A 13,906-nucleotide genomic window follows, 5' to 3' on the forward strand; every position below is an offset into this window, starting at 1 on the left:
CGTCCACTGTCACCCCTAGGTCCTTTTCCGCAGAACTGCTGCCTAGCCATTCGGTCCCTAGTCTGTAGCGGTGCATTGGATTCTTCCATCCTAAGTGCAGGACCCTGCACTTATCCTTATTGAACCTCATCAGATTTCTTTTGGCCCAATCCTCCAATTTGTCTAGGTCCTTCTGTATCCTATCCCTCCCCTCCAGTGTATCTACCACTCCTCCCAGTTTAGTATCATCCGCAAATTTGCTGAGAGTGCAATCCACACCATCCTCCAGATCATTTATGAAGATATTGAACAAAACCGGCCCCAGGACCGACCCTTGGGGCACTCCACTTGATACCGGCTGCCAACTAGACACGGAGCCATTGATCACTACCTGTTGAGCCCGACAATCTAGCCAGCTTTCTACCCACCTTATAGTGCATTCATCCAGCCCATACTTCCTTAACTTGCTGACAAGAATACTGTGGGAGACCGTGTCAAAAGCTTTGCTAAAGTCAAGAAACAATACATCCACTGCTTTCCCTTCATCCACAGAACCAGTAATCTCATCATAAAAGGCGATTAGATTAGTCAGGCATGACCTTCCCTTGGTGAATCCATGCTGGCTGTTCCTGATCACCTTCCTCTCATGCAAGTGCTTCAGGATTGATTCTTTGAGGACCTGCTCCATGATTTTTCCAGGGACTGAGGTGAGGCTGACTGGCCTGTAGTTCCCAGGATCCTCCTTCTTCCCTTTTTTAAAGATTGGCACTACATTAGCCTTTTTCCAGTCATCCGGGACTTCCCCGGTTCGCCACGAGTTTTCAAAGATAATGGCCAATGGCTCTGCAATCACAGCCGCCAATTCCTTCAGCACTCTCGGATGCAACTCGTCCGGCCCCATGGACTTGTGCACATCCAGCTTTTCTAAATAGTCCCTAACCACCTCTATCTCCACAGAGGGCTGGCCATCTCTTCCCCATTTTGTGATGCCCAGCGCAGCAGTCTGGGAGCTGACCTTGTTAGTGAAGACAGAGGCAAAAAAAGCATTGAGTACATTAGCTTTTTCCACATCCTCTGTCACTAGGTTGCCTCCCTCATTCAGTAAGGGGCCCACACCTTCAGTATCCCACCTGAGTGGAGCTAGTTACAATTTGAAGGTCTTAAAATATTTATTACTGAGCTAGTGTTTGTGGCTCCAGTCCTGGTGAACATAGCCTTTCTCTGCAAAAATGGCAAAAAGCTGCAACTTCTGAGCAGATGGATGAATTCGTATCCCAGTAGATGTTGTTGAGATATTTTGCCATTTTCACAGAAAACTGTATTTTGGATGTTCAGGTCAAAACAGTGCATTCCCTCTTACAAAAAACTAGCCTCTAGTTTTTGAAAACAAAAGTGAAAAATAAATTCAAGGTAAAATGAAAAATGTTTGTCTTTCTGGCAAACTCACAAAAATATGGGGCTCGAGCTGAGCAGCTGGTGTCAATCTGCTGAGTCAATGGAGCTACTCCACTGATTTACGCCAGCTGAGGACTTGGCCCTAATTCGCCATTGACATGTTATTGGAAAACTCTCTTTCCCCAAAAGAATAGCAATAACCAAGCAATTTCTTCTGCCGAACAATGGTACTATAGCATTTTTCTCCCTCTTTCCCAAGCATTGTTCCTTGTACTTGGGTTTGGTTTTTTTCATAATACCAGATTCACATTCATGACTCTTTTTTCCGCCTTTTAATGAAAAGCACAGTAAAACTAAGTGCTATTCAATTTCCATCCAGGTTTTAACAGCAGTTCTTTAGAAGCACTGATCAGTGGACTCTCTCTGCAGTCTTGGATGCAGTTCAATACTGTATGTATTCTTGCACTAAGATTTACCTCTTACATTCAGAAAAAGCTCTTAAATCAACAAATCTGTTAACGTCTTCTCCAGCTCTGGGTGCCTTGGAGATAAAATGCTTGTGTTCTAACGGACGGGTCATCACTGATCTTAAAGAGGAATAGCCTCGTTTGTACAGGAATGTCCTCTGTAGAACCATTTCATTTGGCTCTGATTTTGTTATTCCTTATCAGTTTATATTAACATTTTGTGAATAAATTGAACAACTCTTCTTGTCAAGCTTGAATGAAATAGAAGTATTGCAAATGTTAGGCCTCAAACTTCCATATTCTGCAAAATGCAAGCCCTGCAAAAAGTAAAGCTTACACTTGTAACTTGTGGTCAGGAAACGAGGCGACCAGATAGCGATTTATGCTGACTCCTATGTACTTATCAGTCCAAAACTACCCACATTCAAAATCTAATGGGCTACAAAAAATAAATAGGCCTAAAAATGAAATATGCATCAATTATACAATTAGAGCAACCACATAAACAATGACAGGTTTCAGAGTAACAGCCGTGTTAGTCTGTATTCGCAAAAAGAAAAGGAGTACTTGTGGCACCTTAGAGACTAACCAATTTATTTGAGCATAAGCTTTCGTGAGCTACAGCTCACTTCATCGGATGCATATGCATCCGATGAAGTGAGCTGTAGCTCACGAAAGCTTATGCTCAAATAAATTGGTTAGTCTCTAAGGTACCACAAGTACTCCTTTTCTTTTCACATAAACAATGTGGCCCACCCTGATTGGTTGGTCTGTTCTAAAACACGGCCGTCAGACCAGATAAAAAGACGAAGGCACAGGAGTTTGTGTGTTGTCGGTCATACCTGACCCACACCCCCTGAACCGAAGGGACGTGCACTTCTCAACTGTCTGTACCTGGCCAGTGCAGAAAACGGCCGACTGAAGGGTAACATATTTTTCGGACAAATGCAGGGTAAGTCTATGGAGTAAAGAAGTCTGGTTGCTCGAGCTGAACTGACCATAGTCGTATTGATATCATAGTATAAAATCAGTAGTAGATGGCTGATGCATAATAGCTTTGCATGTGTTATTGCTCGTCTTTTTACATAGCCCTAGAAAATGCGTGTAGCACTGTCATTCATCAGCTTTATGTTGCCTTTAAAAACACCAGAAATATAGGGCTGGTGAACAATAGTTTTAGCTGTGCTTGTCTTCGGGGCTTTTATTATAACCTGCCAGGACCAGCATATGTAGAGTCTCTGTTCAGGAACTCGCAAATGGTCCACAATATTACTTGTACTTGTGCTTGTCTTTGGTATAATCTGCCTTTTGTATTAATTCTTATTCAGTGTTGGTCTTTCATTTTCCTTTTCTTGTTTTGTTTATGCTGTTATTTTAGTTGAAATTATTAAAAGCCTTTCTTGAGGAATAATTAATAGTTCTTACTTATTTTATACGGACACCACTTAACCTCATTACATCTGTGTTGGGTGGTAGGAAGTAGTGAACACCCCAGGGTGAAATAGGGCCCCGAGGCATGCCTCCTTCTTCCTTGATCTCCGCACATTTCACCCTGGAACTTTAGCATCTTTGGGCTTAATATTGCTCCCATTGAAAACGACAGCAAAAATCCATTTGGAGTCACTGGAAGCAGTATCCTGCCAGATATGCTGTGCTTAAAGTTCTGAGTGCACCAACCTGAAATAGCTTGCTTGCATTGTTACAGAAATAAAAATTATATGAGACACATGTCAACACAAAACTCATTCAATTCAAGGATCATGAGCTTTTAATTTGTCTTCCAAATACAAACAGTTCAGTTAGTGAAGCTTACTAGGCAAACTGTTTTACTAAATGTGTTTTATTACTTTATAACCCCATTGTTGTTCAGTAAAAAGCATTTGCCCTGATTCTCCACCACCTTGCAAACTGTCATCACAAATTGAGGGTAAAATGCTACCCTGTGTGTGTGTTGCAGAATTTATTGGGCAATGTTCAGATTTCATTTGGTGGCTCCACTATGTCTTCCTGTGAATGTAAAACTATAGGCCAGATTTATCACTAGTGTAATTCTACTGACTTCAGATGGGTTACTCCAGTGGTAGTTATGGCCTACTATGCAAACCACTATCTAACATATACTCCCATTAATCAGTGTCATAACTTATCCCAGACATAGCCAGCCCTTAGCACGTCTCCGTCTGCACACTCTTTCCAGCACACCATGTTCCACCATTTTGTGGGGCTGGGTTATTACATTGCCTTGTACGTCTCTTTGTTCCAGACTGGCAGGGAGTCCAGGATGACCAGCAGCTCCAGCTACCATTTGTCTTACTGCCTGTAAAATGATTTTAAAAAATATATTAGATTATAAGGTCCATTTCACAAGTAAGTGAGTCTCAGCTGAAAGCTAAATTGCTTTATTGCAGTGGCATGCTGCACTTGAGAGCTGGTGCAAAGTCAACTGAAGTTTCTTATGGGAGTAAGTCAGAGGCTACCATGATAAACTTATTCTTTAGACCAGAGATCTAATCCTAGCTCTGACACTGGTTCCCTCTGCATCCTTGAGACTTACCTAGCATGTAGGGTTGTTGTGAGGATAAATGTTTATATGGCACTTTGAAAATAGGATCTTCTAAAGAATATTTACCCAATTCAGATTGGTAGTTCATTGCTTTTTATTCTGCTTCTCTGATAATTTGCTGGGTTACAATTTGGCTTCTCTTTCCAAAGTGATTGGCAACGTGTCTCGGTGATGCATCTGTCTCACCTCCAAAAGGATAAAAGTTTCAGTCTTGTTCCAGGCAGGTCATCATAGTAATGCTGCTTGGGGAAATGCTGCAGAGATTCTTTGTGGAAGGGTCATTTCAGGACTTTTTCATTACTGTATACTCTTACTTGTCAGCAGAGTTCAATACTATAGATTGTGGTGTCTCTTTAGATTGATGGGAGCACATGATGGGGCTGTCACTGCATTTTTTTTTTATTTACTCAACTGGTCTCTTTGTGTATCACAGACACTGTATTAATCCAGTTGTGCTGAAGTTTGCTATGAAGTCCTGATGAACCCATATGCTCTTACTATCTGTATTACCAAGGCATCAGTTTTCCAGTGACGTGAGCCCAGGGCCTAACTCCTATTGATTTCAATCAGTGTTAGGTATTTAGGTGCTTTTGAAAATCCCATAAGGTGCCTATCTCCACCTTCAGGTGTCTAAATGCTTTTTAAAATCTGACCTCTAGTCACTACTGTTTTGCTGATAGCATCAAGCATCACCCCCTGGCCTCTGCCATGGCTTTCTCAGTCTATCTATTCTCTCTCTCTTACTCTGGGTTTTGCGTTGTTATCCATCACTGTAATACCTACAAGTATCTTCCTGATTAGCAGAGGTCCAAAAGCAGATGTCACATTACCTCTTGCAAATCAGTACCTCAAGGACGCCTGGGTCAAATGGCTCTAGAAGTCTAGTTCCTCCCAGTGACACACAGATCAATGAGGACCATCTGGGTATAATGACTCCTTTCAGTTTCCATAGTGAGAGATCAGTGTTGGGCCATTTAAAGGGTATTTCCACATTTCCGCCTCGGTTATTTCTGTCTGACACTGAAGAGTCGATCCAACCTCCAGTCAGATCATATTTCACGGGCTCCTTGATGGAGCCTGGTGCACCTTACAACTGCAGCAGAGTGCTGCTGTCGGGTTCTGCACATTTCCCCAGCCTTGCTGGTGATTGATTCCTTTCCCTGACATGTCTGAGATCACACTTGTAACCACAAAAGAAGAAGGATCTAGTCTGGTTTATTGTAGTGATCTACACATGCCTTATATACATGCCTAAAAAAACTGATCCCTTGATGATTCTCACAGAGCTGGGCAAAGCTGGCTGTTAGAGCTGTTAGCCGGCTGCTATTCTTCAGCTCAGACTTTGCTGTCTCCGCCAATTTGTGGTGCTGACATCTCTCCAGCTTTTAAAGCCTCCCTTGTTTAACCTGGCTTATTTATAATAATTACTTGAGCAGTTAATTTTACTCTTTTGCAAAGCCCCTAAGACTGCTTGGCACGAAAGGTGGTTTAGAAGTGAAGGTTTGATTGATGAATGGATTCAAATAGCTGCTGATTAGTATTGCCCAGGGTGAGAATACAGTTGCTATTTCCCACCCCCCTCCTCACCGCCATGTATGCATGTTGTCGCCCTACCTTTGCGTCTGGTCTTCTCGCAGGCTGGGCCCTCATAACCCTGTGGACACTGACAAACACAGGTGTCCCCGAGAAGCATGGGTTCAGCATTGTTCTGACAAGGGCCACAGCGGCAGGCGTTGAACTCTGTTAAGTAATCGTCCAAAGCCCTTTTCAGGTTTTGCCTTTTTGTTTCAATATCACCAAGGTTGCTTCTACGGAGGATTTCATGTATGGGTTGTAGCTGCATAGAACAGAAGAGAAAATGTGGCAGTGATGGATTATAATTGCTTTAGTGGGTACACAAAAAAGGGGATTTAATTTAATGAGTACAGTTCAATTTATAAAGTACTACAGCCATAGCATGTTGGAAATTTATTGGAGAACACCTCAGAGCTAAAGAAAAAATTTACAGACAGATAGATATAGGCTGTGTACAACATTACAGATGGGCCAGAGCCAGAAACCTCCTCTCCAAAGCCCTGGTAATTTTGGAGGTGTTGGAATTATTTGAATACGTGGACTTATGTGCATCCCTTTGATTCTGCTCCCAAATCAGATCAAAAACCACAAGGGGCCTTATTTTGTTATTCATATTTAAATGATCCCACCCACAGTCTTACAAGAGTTTTGCATGATTTCTGCCATCTTGGATCAGAATCCTTTGGTAGCAGCTGGTGGCATTTCAATGCCATTTAATCTAAACTCTAGCCTAACCACCTTAATCAAAGCAGTATCAGTTCAGCATCAATATATACTACACGCATAGATCTCTATGTATGAAGCACACATACTAGGTACATCCATGATACGGTATGCTACAGTTAAAACATATTGTACCATATGAAATATTTAAAACATCATGAGTCTAAAAATACTAACATCTAAATCTGCCATGTATTTAGGCCAATGGATTGAAATGTGGGTATCTAAAACTATGAACCTAACGTCCATATTTAGCCACTTAAGTGAAAGTGAACTGGTTTCCTGCGGTGCTAAGGACCCACCATTCCTATTGAAATGTTCAGCACCCTGAAAAAGGAGGCTTTCATTTGGCTGTCTATATAAGTATTTTAGCTAGCTAATTTTAGGCACCGAAAAGTAGCAAAAGTTGGACTTAATATCCTGCCCCTTATAGGTTTCAAAATAGATTTTGTCAAGGACATGACTGTTCAAACAAAGTGCATTTTAAAAATCAAGGTTGGCTTTATATATATGTGTGTGTGTGTGTGTGTGTACATATACATGAATGAGACTGATACATGCACAAATGATCACACTGGTTGCAGAGACTGGGTTTTCTCCTATTACACAAAGAGCATAGAAAAGGTTTTCTGAGGAAGTCCTACATGGCTTTGAAAATGCTGCTTAAAAACAATGTGCACAAGACTCTTTAACAAATAAGAGTGAGCTAAAGATAAGCTCGTCTGGCTTCTCCTTCTTACATAGTTCAGTGATGGGGGCAGTTAGGGAGCTCAAGTGGGGTACAAACCTCCAATAGTACCCCGCTATCCCAATAGAGGCCTGGACCTGTTCCTTGGTCTGGGGAACAGGCCACTCTCTGATTATCTCCACCTTACACTTTTAAGCTTTTACTGTTGGTCCTGCCTCCTTGAGGCAGCCCAGCACCCTCTTCACCTGGGACACATACTGTTCACTTACAGAATTAGCATGGGGACATTCCTTTCTCAACAACCTGGTCTCCCCAACAAGTTGGCCAAACACAGCCACTTGGTTATGGGACTGTTTAACTTTCTTAACAGCTTTCACTCCATCTGAGACCTTCTCAAAGCTATCCACACTGGATCCTTCAACAGGAAAGTCAGTGGCTTCATTCACAACAGAAAATTTCTGGCTTTTAGGAACTGAAACTTTCTTGATTAAATCACTTTCACACCCTTCAGTTGCAGTAATCTGCTTGCAAAGACTACCATGAGGATTCCTTTCCCTAGGGGCTTTTCTATGCAACAATTCACCCCTCTCAGAAATTCTGCCCTTACCCTCTTTACCTAGGGCTTGCTCTAGAGGAACATTCAAGTGGACACAAGTGCTTAGCAGCTATCTGAACTCACTCCAGATCCCCAAGCAATTGCAGAGCTCCCAAAGCCGCCAACTGAGAGGTCACCGAGTGAGTTACTAGAAAATTGCAGCAAATTTTGCCCAGAGTTGATGAAAACTTGCACAGAAGGGTGGATAACCTGCAGCAGAATGCTCAGCTGATACTGAGAGTGTTTCTATTTAAACAAAAAGAAAAGGAGTACTTGTGGCACCTTAGAGACTAACAAATTTATTTGAACATAAGCTTTCGTGAGCTACAGCTCACATGAAGTGAGCTGTAGCTCACAAAAGCTTATGTTCAAATAAATTTGTTTGTCTCTAAGATGCCACAAGTACTCCTTTTCTTTTTGCGAATACAGACTAACATGGCTGCTACTCTGAAATCTATTTAAACAGACCATTTTGTCAATATGGCAGAATGTTCTGTAATTTCCTGTTTACCCAGCTAATAGTGTGGATAATTCCTGCTTCTGGGTTCCTTTCTACCTTCTATCACATTTTGTTGCCAAAGTCAGAGGCAGACATGCTTTTAAGTTAGAATGAGGGGAATGACAATGGAGTGGCACGACTCCATACCTGTACAATTACCTAGATGCTCCTCATTTCCTCGCACAGCTGTAGTCCCAGAGTGGGCTGGCAATTATAAATTCTCATGGAAGATTTTCCACCCTTAAGTGCAAGGAGAGAAACGCCCCCTCCACTGCCACACACTCAGAGCCATGCCTTTTAAGAAAATGTCTTGTCAAAGGCGGTGATGCGCTGAGAGATAGCAATGGCACAAAATAAAAGCTGCAGCGTATGACCACACTGAATTCTTTTTCCTCCTCACTGATCTCCTCCTTTCCTGTTCTATCTCCTCTCAATGACTCCCTTCCTGAAAACACTCAGGGTGGTGTGGCAGTTTGTCTGGAATGTCCTTGTTCCATTTTATGGGACACACAAGACTTGTGGGCATTCTGGTTAGGGTGACTAGACAGCAAGTGTGAAAAATCGGGACAGGGGGTGGAGGGTAATAGGTACCTATGTAAGCAAAAGCTCCAAATATCGGGACTGTCCCTATAAAATCGGAACATCTGATCACCCTAGTTCTGGTTTTGGCCCCTCCAATTTTAGTTGTGATTTTTCCTGATTTTTATTTCACTTATTGTTTGTCCGGAAGCAGCAGGACCTAGACTACTAATTTACAGAGGCCATCAAACAGCCAGCAAACTGTGTGTTTAGAACTCCAAGAACTGTCTAGAGAGGGCACCCAGAATCAGCTGCTGGTCTGACCAACATGAATTGGTCCTCCAGCAGCTAGCAGGGCCGGGAGCAGGCTGAAGGCAATCAGCGCTCAGCTGGCAAGATAAAAAGGTTTGAATGATTTTTTCCAGGGGCCATTTCTGGGTGAAGTTGGGACCAGGGGAGGAAGGATTTCTCCTGTCTTAACCCAGGAGGCCCAGCCTGGTCAGGGGTTCTGATTACACCTTTTTGGTTGAGCCAACACAGGATTGTTGATTTTTGTTATGGAAAGTAATGCCCAGGTAGCCATCTTGAGTTGAATATCTATTCACAGCTGTAAAATTCAAGTGAGTGCACTTTGTGAATTGACCCACTGTTTCAGGCAAACACAATGACAGGGTAACCTAGAAATCAGAGATTCTGTATTTCATGCACTTGATCTACTTATTCCTATAACTAGAACAATGCCTAATCCCTCAGAGCCATCCCCACATTGCCTTCAAGAAGGGGGATTTTTTTATAAAGGCATGGAGTGGAACATAAGAACGGCCACACTGGATCAGACCAATGGTCCATTCAGCCCAGCATCCTGTCTTCTGACAGTGCCCAATGCCAGGTGCTTCAAAGGGAATGAACAGAACAGGTAATCATCAAGTGATCCACTGCCTGTTGCCCATTCCCAGCTTCTGGCAAACAGAGGTGAGGGACACTTCAGAGCATGGTTATGCACCGCTGCCCATCATGGCTAATAACCATTGATGGACCTATCCTCCATGAACTTATCTAATTCTTTTTTGAACCCTGTTATAGTTTTGGCCTTCACACCATCCCCTGGCAATGAGTTCCACAGGTTAACTGTGCGTTGTGCGAAGAAATACTTCCTTTTGTTTGTTTTAAACCTGGTGCCTGTTAAGTCATTGGATGACCCCAGGTTCTTGTGTTATGTGCAGAAGTAAATAACACTTCCTTATTCACTTTCTCCACACCAGTCATGAGTAAGGCTAAGATTTTGTCACGGATATTTTTAGTAAAAGCCATGGACAGGTCACAGGCAATAATGACCTGTCCCTGACTTTTACTAAAAATATCCATGACAAAATGAGGAGCCTGGACATCTGCCCATGGGCTGGGAGCTCCAGGGGCCCTCACTCCCATTGGGACTCAGAGCTCCAGGGTTCCCCTCCACTGGTGGCTCTGAGCTGCCGGGGTCCTTCCTGCCGCTGCTGTGGTCAGGAGTGGCAGGGGTCCTCCCTGCCGCTTGGGGCAGCCAGGAGCTCCAGGGGACAGGCGGCAGGGGACCCTGCAGCTCCCCAGATGGCACTGGCTGAAGAAATGGATTCCATGACCTCTGTGACTAAATTGCAAACTTACTCATGATTATATACCCCTCCATCATATCCCCCCTTAGTTGTCTCTTTTCCAAGCTGAAAAGCCCCAGTCTTTTTAATCTCTCCTCATATGGAAGCTGTTCCATACCCCTAATCATTTTAGTTGCCCTTCTCTGCACCCTTTCCAATTCCAATATACATTTTTTGAGATGGGATGACCAGATCTTCATGCAGTATTCAAGATGTGGGCATACCATGGATTTATATGGAGGTATTATGATATTTTCTATCTTGTTATCTATCCCTTTCCTAGTGGTTTGTAACATTTTGTTAGCTTTTTTGACTGCCACTGCAAATTGAGCGGATGTTTTCAGCGAGCTATCCACAATGACTCCAAGATCTCTTTCTTGAGTGGTAACAGCTAACTTAGCCCCCATCATTTTGTATGTATAGTTGGGATTATGTTTTCCAATGTGCATTACTTTGCATTTATCAGCACTGAATTTCATCTGCCATTTTCTTGCCCAGTCACCCAGTTTTGTGAGATCCCTTTGTAACTCTTCGCAGTCAGCTTTGAAACTGAACTATCTTGAGCAATTTTGTATCATCTACAAATTTTTCTTCCTCACTGTTTACCCCTTTTTCCAGATCATTTGTGAATATGATGAACAGCACTGGTCCCAGTACAGACCCCTGAGGGACACCACTATTTACCTCTCTCCATGCTGAAAACTGACCATTTATTCCTACCCTTTGTTTTCTATCTTTTAACCAGTTACTGATCCATGAAAGAACCTTCCCTCTTATTAAAGTCTGGGAAAAGCAGTGGCCAAATTCTGTTTACTATTTCAATTAAAAGAAGCAGTTGCATCAAATGTGGGATTAGCTTTTCTACCAGCCTAGCACAGAACTGTCTCTGGATATTTTTTTTTTATTTTGTTGATCTTCTTTGACAGTGTTGCAAGTTGAGATATAAACTTTGCTCCTAAATTAGAGCATTCAACATGCAACCTTTTTTGCAAAGACTGCCTAAAACTAGCACTCTTGCTGATGACAAATTTTGTATTACTACTTACAACAAATAGGAGATAGGTATTTGCTAATACCCTTGAGAATTATAGTTCCCTAAACTGCTGCAGTGATTAATCAAGAATTGAATTAAAGGTAAATCCATCTGAGTCTATTTTTAACTTGTGGCATTTAACATTTGTGGGGGCGGGCGGTTGTAGGCAGTTTTAAGTTTTGCAGAAGTTTTTTAGGTTTCCCATTTCATTGCAATAAAATTGTATGAAAGGCAAGAAATGTAAAAATGCTTCATTATGCCCCAGCAGTACAATCTAACCAATAAAATATCGTTTACCCTAACTAGAAAACTCTATGCTCTTTGCTATTTTGTCTCATCTTTAAGAATGAAATACTGGATCCTGCTCCATGGCCACAGGAGGGCAAAACCGCAGAAGAAATAGCTACCTATTTTGCTATGTATATAGTGCCTAACACTGTGATATCGAAGGGCAGCGGAGCAACATGTAAGCAGTGCAAGAAGCCAAGACAAAGGAATGTCTTGAAGCCAAGTTCTGCAGTACCCCACTCCATAGGAGCAGGTATGTCTATTGAAGTGCAGGGGGTTATGAGCATGACCACCAGACCTGTAAATTGTCTTTATTCCCCACATTGGATTGCATGGGGTGCATCCACTATGACAGCCTATGAGCTCTATTAGCATCTGCAAAGTGGCTGTGTTGGGGAGGAGCCCATCCCTTCACGTCTCCTTTTGGTTCCCTATTTAACTGGGAGAACACAAATTTCAGCTGTCATGAGAATAATAGTGATTAGGTGACCACTGAAAACCATTCCTTGGGAAGCTGTTTTGTTGTGCATAGGGACACATCAAAAACTAAACTCTGCACTAAGCCAGCATTAAGCTTCTTGTCTGTCTCACCTTTGATGCTGTTGCTAAGAAGTGCACTCCCCATTGTGGAAGGTCTGAGAGGTTACCAGATCAGCGGCTCATTACATTTAATCTTGTTCTCTGATGGGATCACAATGAAAATATGAAATGATCTGGTCTACTCCACTTTCATTCCTCATAGTGGTGGAGTTTCTTCAACTGCAGAAAGTCTTACCTCAAAATCAATAACAGCAGGATTATATTTTAATGATCTTCCCCAGTGACGATACATATTGGCATTCCAACTGTTTAAAAGCCCTCCACTTGAACCAACATCTCCACCTTGAATCCGAGAGATAATATCTTCCACTACTGCATGCTTGGTTTCAGGATCTGGAAAGTTGAGTTATAGCTAAATATTAGTTACCATTTCCACACACAGTAGAAAGTGTGACTCGGTGGATAGGCACTTGCCCCCATTAAGGCCCTGATCCTGCACCATTAAAGTCAATGGGAGATTTGCCATTGACTTCAATGAGCCTAGGAGCAAGCCCTAAACAGCCTTCCCCATTATTACAAGATAGCGTCTGATGAGTTAAACATTCTAGCTGCTATAATCATGGTGATGTAGGAGTTAAAGAATTTCTAAACTCCATGGCTCTGATCCTCTTGTCTCTCTGACATATACACAGGACCCAATATGTGGGGCAAAGATGGCTTTATATGATCTTTGTACCCCCCAGTCCATGTACAAAATAGCAATACTTGTCACTTGTATCATTTTCAAATCTTGGTAAATACCATTATTCCCCTACACATTTTTGTTTGCTTGGTTAATAGAGGCGAAGAGACTTGCCCAAGGTCACACACATCACGTCATCAGGGAATAGTACTCAGGTCCCCTGAGTCTAAATGAGATAGTTGGAGATGGAAAAAAAATCAAATAGACTGTGGAAGACATAGGCAGAAAGAGAAACATTCTAAGGAGGAAATGAGAGCTATTGGGAATGTTCTGTTGAAATGCTTTTTCTACAGCAAATGGATTTTCTGCACAATTGAAATTTTATGTGGTGTGACAAAGTCAGACTGGACAGCTGCAAGAGAGTGGTGGAAGCCCTAGACTGATAAAAGCCATTTTTCCTATCAGCTGAGAAGGAGTTACCTCAAGTCAATTAGGGACACCTGAGTCCAGTTAAGGGCTACCTGAGACCTTTTAAAACTCATGGGGGGAGGAGGGAGAGAAGCTGCTGCAGGGATAGTGGCAGCAAGGAGATGGGTTTCTCCAGCATGAGAGGCTGTTCTCTTCCCCAGAGGGTAAACAACCAAAATTGAGTGCCTGTTTAGGGGAAGGACTGACACCCCAGGGGAAACAACAGGACAACGTCCCCCCCACAGTGTGGGGGCCGGGAAA

The 13,906-nt window shown here is 42.5% G+C and overlaps 1 protein-coding gene across 2 annotated transcripts in view; it reads right to left on the reverse strand.

Moving 5' to 3' along the window:
• Positions 1 to 3,602: 3,602 nt before the first annotated feature.
• Positions 3,603 to 13,906, reverse strand: part of C8A (complement C8 alpha chain) — a 42,981-nt gene continuing 32,677 nt past the window's right edge. For both annotated transcript variants that reach the window (XM_073357581.1, XM_073357579.1), the window contains 3 exons: positions 12,731 to 12,888; positions 6,019 to 6,241; positions 3,603 to 4,158 (listed from right to left, as the gene is read on the reverse strand). In XM_073357581.1, the coding sequence (XP_073213682.1) occupies positions 4,007 to 4,158; positions 6,019 to 6,241; positions 12,731 to 12,888 (533 nt within the window). In that variant the 3' untranslated portion in view covers positions 3,603 to 4,006. The remainder of the gene's footprint in view (positions 4,159 to 6,018; positions 6,242 to 12,730; positions 12,889 to 13,906) is intronic.

The sequence above is a fragment of the Lepidochelys kempii genome, chromosome 8 (genome assembly GCF_965140265.1).
Source record: "Lepidochelys kempii isolate rLepKem1 chromosome 8, rLepKem1.hap2, whole genome shotgun sequence".
In the NCBI taxonomy this organism is placed as follows: domain Eukaryota; kingdom Metazoa; phylum Chordata; order Testudines; family Cheloniidae; genus Lepidochelys; species Lepidochelys kempii.